The 13,610-nt window shown below is 40.5% G+C and overlaps 1 protein-coding gene across 3 annotated transcripts in view; it reads right to left on the reverse strand.

Annotated features, from left to right (window-relative positions):
• Nucleotides 1-2,916: 2,916 nt before the first annotated feature.
• GNPTAB (N-acetylglucosamine-1-phosphate transferase subunits alpha and beta) overlaps nucleotides 2,917-13,610 on the reverse strand; it is an 86,088-nt gene continuing 75,394 nt past the window's right edge. For all 3 annotated transcript variants that reach the window (XM_002711224.5, XM_070052755.1, XM_051845814.2), the window contains 2 exons: nucleotides 7,665-7,755; nucleotides 2,917-4,326 (listed from right to left, as the gene is read on the reverse strand). In XM_002711224.5, the coding sequence (XP_002711270.1) occupies nucleotides 4,249-4,326; nucleotides 7,665-7,755 (169 nt within the window). In that variant the 3' untranslated portion in view covers nucleotides 2,917-4,248. The remainder of the gene's footprint in view (nucleotides 4,327-7,664; nucleotides 7,756-13,610) is intronic.

Consider the following 13,610-nt stretch of genomic DNA (forward strand, 5'->3'; position numbering starts at 1 on the left):
ACCATCTTCAATGGGTGGTTTCCAGGGTTGCGGTAGGTAGTCTCCCTCCATTCCAGCCGGCTAAAAGGGTAAAACGGGTATGGAAGAGCACCAGGCAGAAGGATTTTATGGCCAGGTCTGGAAGTGACACACATCAGTTCTGCTCACACTTTATTGCTAGAACTCACCTAACAGAGCGCACCAAATTAGAATTACACCTAATAGCAGGAAGGCTGGAGATTATTGCCTAGCTCGGACAAGGAAGAAGAGAATAAGGAACTAGGTGAGTAGCTTGCAATGGCTGTTTCCTACACAGAGGGATTCCAAAAAGAGTTTTCAAAGTTAAAAATTTTATTCAAGGAGAAAGTAAAAAGTGGTTTAAGACATGACATGAAAATTCAGCACAAAATTAAATTAGTCTTGCTTAGAAACTGTGAGGCCTTGGTCTGTTAGTTGATTCTCTAAGGTTTAGTTTCTCCTTTGCACTAGCTTCATGAGCTTAATATTTATCTCACAGTATTTTATATTTTAAAGAGTGTAATAATCCATAACAACTGTATAATAGGCACTCAACAGCATATAGCAAATACTCAGTAAATGTAGGCTTATCAACATTGTAATATAATGGGTACTTATTGAGTCACTGGTATACAATTTCCTGAATGTCGAACATATGAATGCCAACCAGTGACAGACATATTTAATAACTAAAAATACATATTTTAATAAAAATTAGAGCATTTTATTACCAAATAGCAATTTTTAAAAAGATTTATTTATTTATTTGAAAGGCAGTTCCAGAGAGGTAGAGACAGAAACAGAGAGAGAGGTCTTTCATCTGCTGGTCCATTCCCCAAATGGCCACCAATGGCTGGGGCCTGACTGATCCAAAGCCAGGAGCCAGGAGCTTCCTCCAGCACTCCAACGTGCCTGCTTTCCCAGGCCATAGCAGAGAGCTGGACCAGAAGTGGAGCAGCAGGACTTGAACTGGCCCCATGTGGGATGCTGGCACTGCAGGTGGTGGCCTCACCTGCTATGCCACAGCGCCGGGCCCCCAAATGTAGATTTCGGGTGGAAAATATCACCATTCAAATATGAGTGACTGGAAATTTATAAAATATTGCAAGATATTTCTGAGTTTTTTAAGGAAGCATATCTCAAAAAAAGATCTAACAAGTTGATAGCTATTTAATCGAAAGGACAACTGCTGGCACAGGCTGGTTTCTAGGGGCCCTGTGGTAGTCACTCCTCTCACACTGTCCTGAGACCAGTTTTTCCTATGGTATCTCATCCAATGCTGCCTATCTGGCAAGCGATATGGATTCTACTAATGGTTTGGTGAGATGTCATTTGTATATGTCATAGACAACCTTGTGGATATCCCCTTTCACCAAAGATCTTTGCCCCCAGGTTCCTGTAGGAGATCTTCTTGCAGCTGCCAGTTCTGTGCTACCCTCTCTCTTGCTGGCTTGCCCATTATAGCTCTTCTACATTTTTCCTCCTCCCCCACTACCCTCAGGAGTCACTCTATCACCTTGTACTATAAACACAGTTTTCTTATGCCTTCATTGTATCCCCACCTATAACTCCACTCACCAGAACAAAGGAGTTATATCCAAGGCCAACAAATTAACTGTGGGAGAGGAACGGCATTTTAAATAGGTGCTCCAATTTGGAATCACTAATTTGATGCATTTAACAAGGACGGCTGAACATCTCCATCTGGTGGCTTACTAATACCACTGCCTTATTTTTCCAAATGTCAGGAAATTATTAGAAATGAAAAACAGTAAAGAAATAAGGAACCAAGGCTATAAATGGGCCATCTACTCTATACATATATAAGATCATATTACGTCACCTTCCAACTTTCCTACTTGAAATGAAAATTCATTTATACTCAAGTTTCAAACATTATTACTTATCCACTTAAGTAAAATCACAAGAATTGAGATAACTGTTTTACCAGTAAATTTCTTACAATGGAACCAAGGTTGGCTAATAAAAAGCATTCTACTTTCCACTAAAAATTTAACATGGGTCACTTTCAGTTTACATAGAACTTATAGTTCAACTATAAGTCCAGACAAAAAAGCAATAAATATTCATAGTAAGATAATTTTGAAAATGTAAAATGAAGGAAATTAAATTCATTCATAATGTCACCACCTAGGGATAATATAGAGTTTAAATTTGGGGTTTTTCAGTGTGTGTATATATCACTGCCCCCAGATAATTTTAAAATACATTTCAAATTTTGTACCTGCCTTAGCTTATAACAGTTCCACAAGCGTTTTTGTTTTAAGTCCTATATTTTATCTCTTTCATCTAAGATCTGGCAAGCAAAGGTTTCAGGACTTTATTGACTAATTATTTTTAGACTCTCTCCTTCAAGCAGTAAGTTCGAAGTAACCCTCCTGTTTATTGTTTTGCTTTGAATCTTCTTCCCTGTGATGTTTAGGATTTCACTGGCTCATTTAAACATCCCAGTGTATTGGCTGAAGAATGATGAATGATGACTCCCAGATTCTTTCCTGGGATACACACCATTCACTGTTATCATTACTGAAAATCATCTATCATTTTTCTTTATTCATAGTAAAAATTAACTAAGAGTGCATGGAATCTAACCACAGAAATCACCATTACAGCCAAATGTTCATTTCCCTGAAATCTTTCTGGGACAAATTCTTCTCTTTTACAAAGATATCTAAATATACCCTCTAAGTTTTTACCATATAAATTCCATCTAGAATCTATTTCCTGCCTCCATAAAGCAACACTCACTGGTGCTTTATAATACTAATCTCTCCTTATATTTATCTTCCACTTAATTGTACAGAACGTGACATACTATATATATAAGCACTCAAGTTACTGCTGAATCGATTCAAAAATTCAATCTTCAAAGACTTAAAATGAAAGCATCAGACAAAATGAAACTTTTATGACACTTTAGTTTTTCAAATACATAACTGGTACAGCACAAACACAATATTTACATTTCAATGTCTTTTTACAAAATATGTGTGCCATTTGAGAACACTATGAGATCCTGATCTAAAATATCAAGAGTTCAAAAAAGACTCCTGGACCGTGGTGTCCACAAATCTGCTGTATAATGATATAACAAAATATGGCTAATGTGAGGGTTCACCCATACATAAAAATACTCTCAGTCGTCATATAGCGATGGTCTGTGGGTCAAATCCGGCTGGTGGCCTGTTTTCATACAGAGCTGTAAGCTAAACATGGGTTTTATACCTTTTGAAGGGTTATTCAAAAAACAAAAAACTAAACATAGAAGATTATGTGACAAAGACACTTGATGCCTGCAATCATTTACTAACTGGCCTTTTACAGGAAAAGTTTGTTGACCCCTGTTCTATAAGAAACTGTGAGAGAAAGCTACTGGAATATACAAGTATTAAATAAGACACCACTGTAATGTGCCAATCCCATCAGCACTACTCATTTCTAAAATGAGGCACTTCTGTTTGAATATGTACATTTCCAAAACATAATTACATCTGGTAAGTAGCACTGCTACTTAACTCTAGCCCTTTGAAATTAGGCCTGCACGCGAAATCACAGTATTGTAGGGGCTGAAGTAAACAAGCACAAAGTATTTTAGATAAGAATCATGGAGTTCTTCAGTAGTTGCCAGTGGTTTAAGACTACTTATAGTCTAAACTTTAATATAAAGTTTGTGATTTAGATATTGCCAACAGAAGGTGACATTATTGTATTACTTAAATAACATCTAAAAAAACATGTTTAGACTCTCCTGTTCAGAAGCAAGAATATGCAGTTAACTTAGTAGCTACTTATTTGAAAAATGGGAAAAGAAGAAAATAAAAAGCACAAAACTATAGCAAAAAAGCTCTGGAATGCAAAGACTGGGGTTTCTCAGCAATCCCTCTCAGGCTGGCCTAGGCCTCTCATGTTACAGTTAGTTTGCAAGAGTTGCTGTGGGAAAGTGGCAGCTGTCTCCCACCAGTGAGCCTTTTTATAAAAGGATGAAAGGTCAAGAGCAAATGCTGTAAAAGTAAAACACTTCAGAGTTGCTCAACACACCAGTTTGTAGTGGGCTGGTTATTAATTCCTGGGCAGTGGGTAGTACACTCGCCACTGGACTGTAGGGTACTGTATGTTTACCCTTCTTCAGGCCAAGCTGGCTAAGCTTCGCATCACAAAGACATCTCTGTGATGCCGAGTTTTAAAATACTCAGTAAATGCTGAGGTAGATGATTTTCAAGGGAAGATCTTCTATACCCTGATTCGATCAGGGCTAGTTTCTTTGTGTATCCGTCTTCTGGGAAATATCTTCCGCTTAAGTGCAATTAACTGAATGATGAAAGACAGAAAATAAATTTCAATCACCATGTTGATCAAAGACTGTAAAATACTTCAAACTTCTGAGAGCCACATGAGTTTCATCATAGGAGCAGATAACAAACAAGACTCTGTCAATTTCTCCTCCCCCCAAATGAAGCCAACCACTCATTTTGTTTAGCCTTGTAAGATCAAAATGCCTATTATGTGCCTGCAAACAGACCCAAGAGGATTAAGATTATTTTGACCCATGCTTCATTTATCTAAGACCTATGACTACAGATTTTCACAGACATTACCAAACATTTATTTTCAAGATGTCCTTTTCTCCAGTCTTTCTGTGGAAGGATATTGGCTCTGTTTAGCCATTAAGACACTGTCTCTGGGTTTGGTAATGCCTACATTAATAAGATAGGATTTTAAAAAATAAAAAAAGAAGACAACTATGGGTAAAAATCCATTTTTTCTATATCTAATCTAAAAACAATCATCTGAAAATCTAATTTATGAGTAAGAGGTAATATGAAAATTAATTTATTAGTAGCTTAGAACTCAGAAAAGTACTTCTTTTTCCTCCTCATAAAAAGAGTTTACTCATTATATATCTGAAATTGAAAACCTAAACATCATTATAATAAAACTTCAGTGAGAATAAGTGTCTTCCTTGTGGTTTCCATTTGGGATCCCTAATGATCGCCTTCTCTGTCCCCAGCTTTGTGGGACAGTTACTCCTTTATCTAGAAGTGGGAAGTGAGGCTTTGCCCAAGCAGAAGCCACCAGGGTTTGAATAAAAAGCTGGGACTGGGGAGGACAGCGAGGAGCAGAGCTGGCTGGTTTGCTGGTGAGGGTGGCAGAGGAAGCAGTCTGACTACATCATGATGCTGGAGAGGGGAGGGGGCTTAACCTGCCCTTTCTTTCTCCCTCTTCTTGCCTTTCCAGTCTCTATTCTTTGCTGGATTCAATGGCAGAGGCAAGACTGACCCTTCTCTTCTCTTGCACTGGCCCCAGCACACTTGAGTCACTGGGGCCAGCAACAAAGTTGCTCACTAGAGCCCTGCTCCAAATGCAAGTACTGTCTTTTTGAGATTTTTTATAAGATTTTTATCGGCCAGGACCAATGACAACCAAGAACAAGAGGTATGATCCCTGGGAAAGATGAATGTTAAGTTGCCCTCCTGATCACCTACTGAACCTCCGTGTCCTCAATTTCCTTCCATCTGTGGCAGGAAGCCCAGTCATTATCCTAAAGCTCTCAGTACACACAACTTACCTCCCTCCTTCTTGGTATAAATAAACTCAGTGTCCTTTCCTCTGACAGCTGGAAAAGCCCCATTAAACTGGTCAGAGGCTGGGGTGGGGTCACATGCCCTGTGTAAGTCATGTGTGCCCATGACTGTTCCCGTTTCAATCCCTTCTCCTCAGAGTATTTCATGCCTGCAAGCTAATAAGGATTCTTTTATCCTTTTCCTTTTACTGAGTAAGTCTCCCTCCTACTCCTGAACCCTCACCTGAAGGAGATTGTGTGTGTGCATGCATAGAAGTGAGCCCCAGTGCAGAGGTGCTGACAACGAGAGGAGTAAGGGGAGGATAACAAAAATCTCAGCAAGTCAAAGGCATTGTAAATGGAACACTGCCAGTGTGAGCAGAGCCAAACACAAAACCATGGGTGTCTGAATATAAGACTCTGCAGTCAATCTAGAAAGGTTAAGAGAATGGAAAAAAGTGAAAGACTCATAAAAATTACTATCAGATATCCCAAAGGGACAAATATCATATGTTCTCCCTGATCGGCGACAACTGAGCACCAAAGGGGAAATCTGTTGAAGTGAAATGGACACTATGAGAAACAGTGACTTGATCAGCTCTTGTCCTGACTGTTGATGTACAGTGTAATACTTTATCCATTTTAGTATTTTTTTTGTTCTGTTCTAGTACTATTGGTTGAACTCTGTAATTAATACACAATTATTTTGAGGTGTTTAAATTTTAACTGAAAAGTGATCCCTGTTAAATATAAGAGCGGGAATAAGAGAGGGAGGAGATGTACAATTTGGGACACGCTCAATCAGACTTGCCCCAAATGGTGGAGTTAGAAACGTGCCAGAAGATTCCAACACAATCCCATCAAGGTGGCATGTACCAATGCCATCTCACTAGTCCAAGTGATCAATTGCTGTTCACAATTGATCACACTGATAGGTCTAAAAGTCAAAAGGATCACACAAACAAGACTAGTGTATAATACTAACTGATAGAATCAAAAAGGGAGAGAACGATCCATCATGGGAAGCTGGATACACAGCAGACTCATAGAATGGCAGATGTCCTAAACAGCACTCTGGCCTCAGAATCAGCCCTTAAGGCATTTGGATATGGCTGAAGAGCCCATGAAAGTATTTTAGGCATGGAAAGCCAAGACACTCTGGAAAAAAAAAAAAAAAAAAAAAAGAAGACCTAAATGAAAGATCTCTGCAAGTGAGATCCCAGTGGAAAGAACGGGGCCATCAAAGAAGGAGGTACCTTTCTCTGAAGGGAGGAGAGAACTTCCACTTTGACTATGACCCTGTCTGAATAAGGTCGAAGCTGGCGAACTCAAAAGGCTTCCTTAGCCTTGGCAACTCATGACTAGAGCCTAGGGAGATTACTGATGCCATAAATGAGAGTGTCAAATTGTTAAGTCAACAACAGGAGTCACTGTGTACTTCTCATGTGGGATCTGTCCTTAATGTGTTGTCCAATGTGAAGTAATGCTATAACTAGTACTGAAACAGTATTTTACACTTTGTGTTTCTGTGTGGGTGCAAACTGATGAAATTTTTACTTAATATATACTAAATTGATCTTCTGTATATAAAGAGAATTGAAAGTGAATCTTGATGTGAATGGAATGGGAGAGGGAGCGGGAAATGGGAGGGGTGCGAGTGGGAGGGAAATTATGGGGGGGGGGGAAGCCATTGTAATCCATAAACTATACTTTAGAAATTTATATTTACTAAATAAAAAAATAAAAATAAAAAAATAAAAAAATAAATTACTATCAGATGAGGATTATAGACAGTTTTTGGTTAAAAATATTTAGAGCTTTTCATTTTTGCCTGAAGTCCAAAGTTAATTATTGAGTTCCAGTTGAAAAGAAGACTGGTAATAGATTTGAAGATGGATCAATAAAAGGCTACTATGTTGGCTGCCTGAATATTATAAAATATATCTGCCATACTGACATATGATCAAGCTACAAAGCCAGTAGGAGAAACTGAAACTTTCTTGATATGAATTTATATCATTTTCTAAATGATTCAGATGCTAGGTTACACCAAAAACAGTTTAATAGCCAAACATATAAAACTTACTTGTTCAGCAAAAAATGAGAATATAGTAAATATAATCAATGTTGCTAGTACACAGTGGGTCCAGAACTTCAATCTGTCTCGATATGCCCTCCTGGTTAGAGAAAGAAGAAAGCAAACATGTACTTCTGTATATGGTCTCATGTGTACTTCTGTATATGATGTATGGTCATTAGTTAAAAGTGATTTACACATTAGTTTTACAAAAACAATACTATGAACATAAAAACATTGCTACAGGCAATTTTAAAATGTTAACACAATATACATTCTCAACATGAGTGCAGATTTGTTATTGTGTCAGAGTAAATATTATACTTGAATCAGTCAGAAAAGAGGACTTCAAAACAGAATTACTTCTGGCACTCAAACAAAACCATGGTGTCTTTTTACTTATTCATTCATATTCATATACTCATTCAGTCATTTGATAAATACTTCCTGTGGACTCAGTGAAATGAACAAGATAACGTCCCCTCTGAAAAGTGTTCAGATATCTGTGTAGTCACCAACATGTCATCACCTAAGATGGACAAACAGGTACTATCAAAAGTCAAGTCTTACAGAAAAACTGAAGAGGAATGCAGACAGCACCACAGAGACTGTGACGTTTTAGCTTAAGAGGGGAGGGAGAGGGCGAGGCTGAGAAAGGGAGCTGAGTAGCAGCAGAAAGGCTGAGTCAGGAGCTGAGCCCTGCAGAACCGAGTGCAGCCAGACCCAAGGAGCTCAAGAGAGCTAAGCAATGAAAAAGGGGCTGGGAAGGAACTGTAGCTGCTCTGGAAAACCCTGCAAAGGGGACTGGACATATTATTCCAGTAGGAAAGTGGATGAAATGGCAGCGGGCAAGTGTGGGTGACACAATGAGGGCAAAAATAGGGGCCGGTGTGGTGGTAGAGCAGATAAAATCCTCTGCCTGCAATGCCAGCATCCCATGTGGGCTCCGGTTCCTGTCTTGGCTGTTCCACTTCTGATCCAGCTCCCTGTTAATGGCCTGGGAAAAGCTGTGGAAGATGGCCCAAGTGCTTAGGCCCCTGCTACCCATGTGGGAGACTTGGATGAAGCTCCTGGCTTCAGCCTGGCTCAGCCCCAACTGTTGCAGCCATCTGGGGGGTGAACCTCTTTCTCTCCTCTCTCTATAACTTTGACCTTCAAATAAATAAATATATTTTTTTCAAAGCCCATATGGAATGTAGGCACTGTAGGAAGACGCTTAACGTTTTACCTCACAACACTGGCCCCAATAAATAAATTCAAACAAAAAATGAGGGCAAAAACAGTGGCCATCAGAAAGATGAATGGATAAATAATACAGACAGTCCAGTGCAGTCCAATTATAAGAACTAGATGACAGTTGTCCTAGGCAGTGAAAATGAAAAGAAATAAGCAAGAAAGGAGACAGCAAAAACTGGAACTGTTGATGACAGGATACTGAGGATAAAGAGAGTGGTACAACCAGGGGCTGGCACTGTGGCGCAGCGGGTTAAACCCCTGGCCTGAAGCGCCAGCATCCCATATGGGCGCCGTTCTAGTCCCGGTTGTTCCTCTTCTGATCCAGCTTCTGCTATGGCCTGGGAAAGCAACAGAAGATGGCCCAAGTCCTTGGGCCCCTGCTCCCACACCGGAGACCCGAAAGAAGCTCCTGGCTCCTGGGTTTGGATTGGCGCAGCTCCGGCTGTTGTGGCCATCTGGGGAGTGAACCAGCGGATGGAAGACCTCTCTGTCTCTACCTCTCTCTGTAACTCTTTCAAATAAATAAAATAAATCTTTTTTAAAAAAAAGAGAGAGAGTGGTACAACTCAGTTTCCTCATCTGTAATTTGGAAATAATAATTTGTTATGAAGATTGAATTTTAAAATGCTAACATAAGGTTTGGAAGATATGCTAATAATTACCAAATTCAGGCCTTTGCACCGAGTTCCAGAGTCTCTCTCACAACTGTTTGGGAATGGATGTCTCTATCCCAAGTCACATGTCCAAAATGATTCTCTCCCATATGTGGTTCTTCCTCCTATCTTCCCCACATCTATTTACAGGATCACAACCAATTCAGTCAACTCTAATCAGACTCTATGTGTAAGTTAAAAAGCCAGGAAGCCACAGGCTGTATGATAGCTACTGTGTTTCCTCAGCAGTCAGAAAGCCCATTCACCTACTATGAGCAACTACTATGTCCTAGGGAGGAAATGCTGGATGCAGAGGTGAGGAAGGCACTGTCTTTGGCCATAATGAGGGCTCACAGACTACCAGCAGAGACAAAGGCAACCAGATTGCTGCAAAGTGTAGCAAGTGCTCTACCTGAGAAAGGAAATGGGCTTCTGTGGAAATAGGAAGAAAGTCCGTGCAGGAAACCGGGGTTGGATGACCAAAGATGCATGAAGAGAAAAAGAAAAAGGACAGTTTCTAGAAAGTAGGGCTGGGTTGCTGGGTCAGCAGTGAGACACAGACACTAAGGAAGGTGAAGAACAAGCCACCCCAAAATCACGGGGTTGCAGAGAATACACTTGATTCGTGTCATTTGTACTGGAATCAAAATCCTCTCAAGTTAATCTTTTTTTTTTTTTTTGGACAGGCAGAGTGGACAGTGAGAGAGAGACAGAGAGAAAGGTCTTCCTTTGCCGTTGGTTCACCCTCCAATGGCCGGTGCTGCGGCCGGTGCACCGCGCTGATCCGATGGCAGGAGCCAGGTACTTCTCCTGGTCTCCCATGGGGTGCAGGGCCCAAGCACTTAGGCCATCCTCCACTGCACTCCTGGGCCACAGCAGAGAGCTGGCCTGGAAGAGGGGCAACCGGGACAGAATCCGGCGCCCCGACCGGGACTAGAACCCGGTGTGCCGGCGTCGCAAGGCAGAGGATTAGCCTAGTGAGCCGCGGCGCCGGCCCTCAAGTTAATCTTATGCCTACTCTTTTCTTATTCATTTGGGCTCTTAAAGGTACATTTAGTAACAAACTGGATTTGGATAGTTTATACTCAGAACCATATAAAGATGTTTTCCCTCTGAACCAAAGGAGAGTGAAAATGTAGAGAGGCAGTTTCTTGCCAGTTTTGGAAACTGTGGCTCAATAATAACTTGTTAACAAAAATAAAATATATACAAGGGTACTTCAAGGAGTTCGTGGATAACAGAATTAAAAAATAAGCTTACTTGGATGTAAAAAATTTTGAAATCCATGCAGTTTTTTCATAATAAACAATTTTCATGAACTTTTTGAAGACCCCTTGTAGATTTCAGAATAGACCTGTTTAATATCTGTCTTATCCAACTCTAACATATCAAGGAGTTCTAGTGAGTCTGACAGGTTCCCCTTTGAGGTCTCCCCTATTCTGTCTACTGCTTTCTCTGGATTCCCACAACTGTCTCCTCAGTTCGCACCTTGATGATCTATTTCTGGTTCTAGTCACATGCTTATTACTCGTCTCTGTTGCCAGTTCCCACACAATTCTGCCCCACTCCAAACAACTTCCTCATCAGTCTAATCTTCACATGACTATTAGTTATCATTTCAATTCATGACATCTGATTATAGAAAACACTTTTAAAAAAATCTATCCTGGGGAGGTTTATTCTCTAAAGAAAAGTCTAAATCAGATATAGTCCTTCACAATTTTTCTTTTCCCTTAAAGCATTGTCTTGCCCCTCTGTGCCTTTGCACATGTCATTCCTTCTATCAGGAATGCTCTTTCCTACCTGGAAACATTATTTTCATAATTCCAAACCAAGTCCCAACATCTCCTTTGCCCACCAGAATCAAGTGTTCCTTCCTGTATACACTAATAGCATTGAACTCTACTGACACACACAATATACTTGCCCAGTCTATGTCACCAGGAATAGACTATGAGCACCTCTAAATGTGGTATCACACACCTTTCATCTTTGTACTCCCAGCATGTGGCACAGGGACAAAATTTTCCTAACCTGAAAGATTAAATTACCATCCTAATTAAAAACTAGCAATGGCATTAGTATAAAGGATGAAGATCACTTTTAAAGAAGCTTTGGGGTATAGGAGAATGTAAAGAGAGTTGGGAGCCAGGCCGGATTTGCTACTTGCCAGCTACTATAGCTTGAGCAAATTACTCAGCTTCTATAATGGTGTTCTCATCTATAACACGGCAGTAACAATACCATTAATGTAGGAAGCAAATATAAGTCCAGCACAGTGTCCGGCATACAATGGGCTCTTAGGCAAGAGGGTAGCTACTCTGCTGGCGATGACAATGACTAAGGCTCAGCAAGTGTGCTCTACCAGGCTGGAAATGGACCACCCAAGTTAATATCTGGGCTTCCCTGTTCACAAGCTGAGATGCCTCATGCGAGTTACTTCCTAGCTCTGTGCCTTAGTTCCCCTTCTATAGAATAAGGATACAGTGACCCACCACAGAGTTGCTGGAACAGTGAATGGAGAGATGGGTGAAAATCTCTTAGGAAAATCTCTTACCACATTGTATATACTTAATAAAAGTCACCTGACTGAACAAACATTAAGAATGAAATCAAGCAGAGCAGGAAAAAAAAAATGGTCACATCAGAGGAATCTATACTGTTTCCCTGGACGACTAAGAGTTGCTTCAAATATCTCTATCAATGGTTTCTCATTCAGATCTCACAGTTTAACACCCTCAAATTTCCTTTCTTGATTCAGTGAATTCTCTCCCTGAGGACCAACCCTGGATCATGATTTTAACTACAAGCTCTGTGAAAAATGGTTTCCCAAATCAAGCCTTCCCTAGCTCCAATGTCCATCTTTCTACTTCAAGTCTCTCTCATATGCATAACTGTTACCACAGCACAACTACACCACCCTTCTCAATGCCCCCACAGGCCAGGGGCAGCATGATTTCTAAGATAACCAGGCTTAAAACCTGTCTGGCTATGCCCTCCCTCCTCTCTGGTAAGTCACCAAGCTCAGACTGCCATTCCTCAGTAAAAGCCTGCTTTTCTTTTCTGCTCCAATGATTCTGGCTTAAAATAGCACTCATTATGGCATCCAAAGGTTACTCCAATGGCAATGATGCTATATACCAAGTGAGAGAAACCAGACACACAAGGTCATATGTTGTCCATTCCTTTCATAAGAAATATATTGATAGGAAAATCCATGGAGAGAAGGCAGATGAATGACAACCAGAGGCAGACATTACAGGAAATAGGGAGTGACTGATTAATAAGTATACAGTGCTCTTTTGGATTGATGAAAATGTTTTCAAGCAGACAGATATTAAATGACATTATCAATGTGCTATATGCCACTAAATTTTACATTTTAAAATGCCTAATTGTATACTATATGACTTTTACTTCTGCCTTTAAAAAATTCTTCCTTTCATGCTTTCCCTCTCATTTTTATTTTTTATAACTATACTAAGTAATTTTTTAAAAATTTATTTGACAGATAGTGAGAGAGAGACAGAGAGAAAGGTCTTCCTTCCGTTAGTTCACTCCCAAAATGATCACTACAGCCAGAGCTACGCCGCTCCGAAGCCAGGAGCCAGGTGCTTCTCCTGGTCTCTCACGCGGGTTCAGGGGCCAAGCACTTGGGCCATCCTCCACTGCACTCCTGGGCCACAGCAGAGAGCTGGACCGGAAGAGGAGCAACTGGGACTAGAACGGGGCGTCCATATGGGATGCTGGCGCTGCAGGTGGAGGGTTAATCAAGTGAGCCATGGCGCCGACCCCCTACTAGGTAACTTTTAAACAATTTAAACAACTCAACCAAATTTCAATCCTTCACTCATTACCTATAAAAGTTCCCTAGTTAGTTACAAAAGCGAATGCAAAGTCTGATTGTTAAGAATCTTGATGAAATGGCTTCTAACACTTCTCCAAGGTGTATTTCCCACCATTTGAGTGCATGAATTCTCCAGCTGAGCCGGGCCAGTCCCCAAATTGCCCGTCTCCAAACTTTCGTTCATTGTTCCCTTCTCACCGCTTTCTGGGATTCTGCCTT

Source organism: Oryctolagus cuniculus, chromosome 11, assembly GCF_964237555.1.
Source record: "Oryctolagus cuniculus chromosome 11, mOryCun1.1, whole genome shotgun sequence".
Taxonomy (NCBI): domain Eukaryota; kingdom Metazoa; phylum Chordata; class Mammalia; order Lagomorpha; family Leporidae; genus Oryctolagus; species Oryctolagus cuniculus.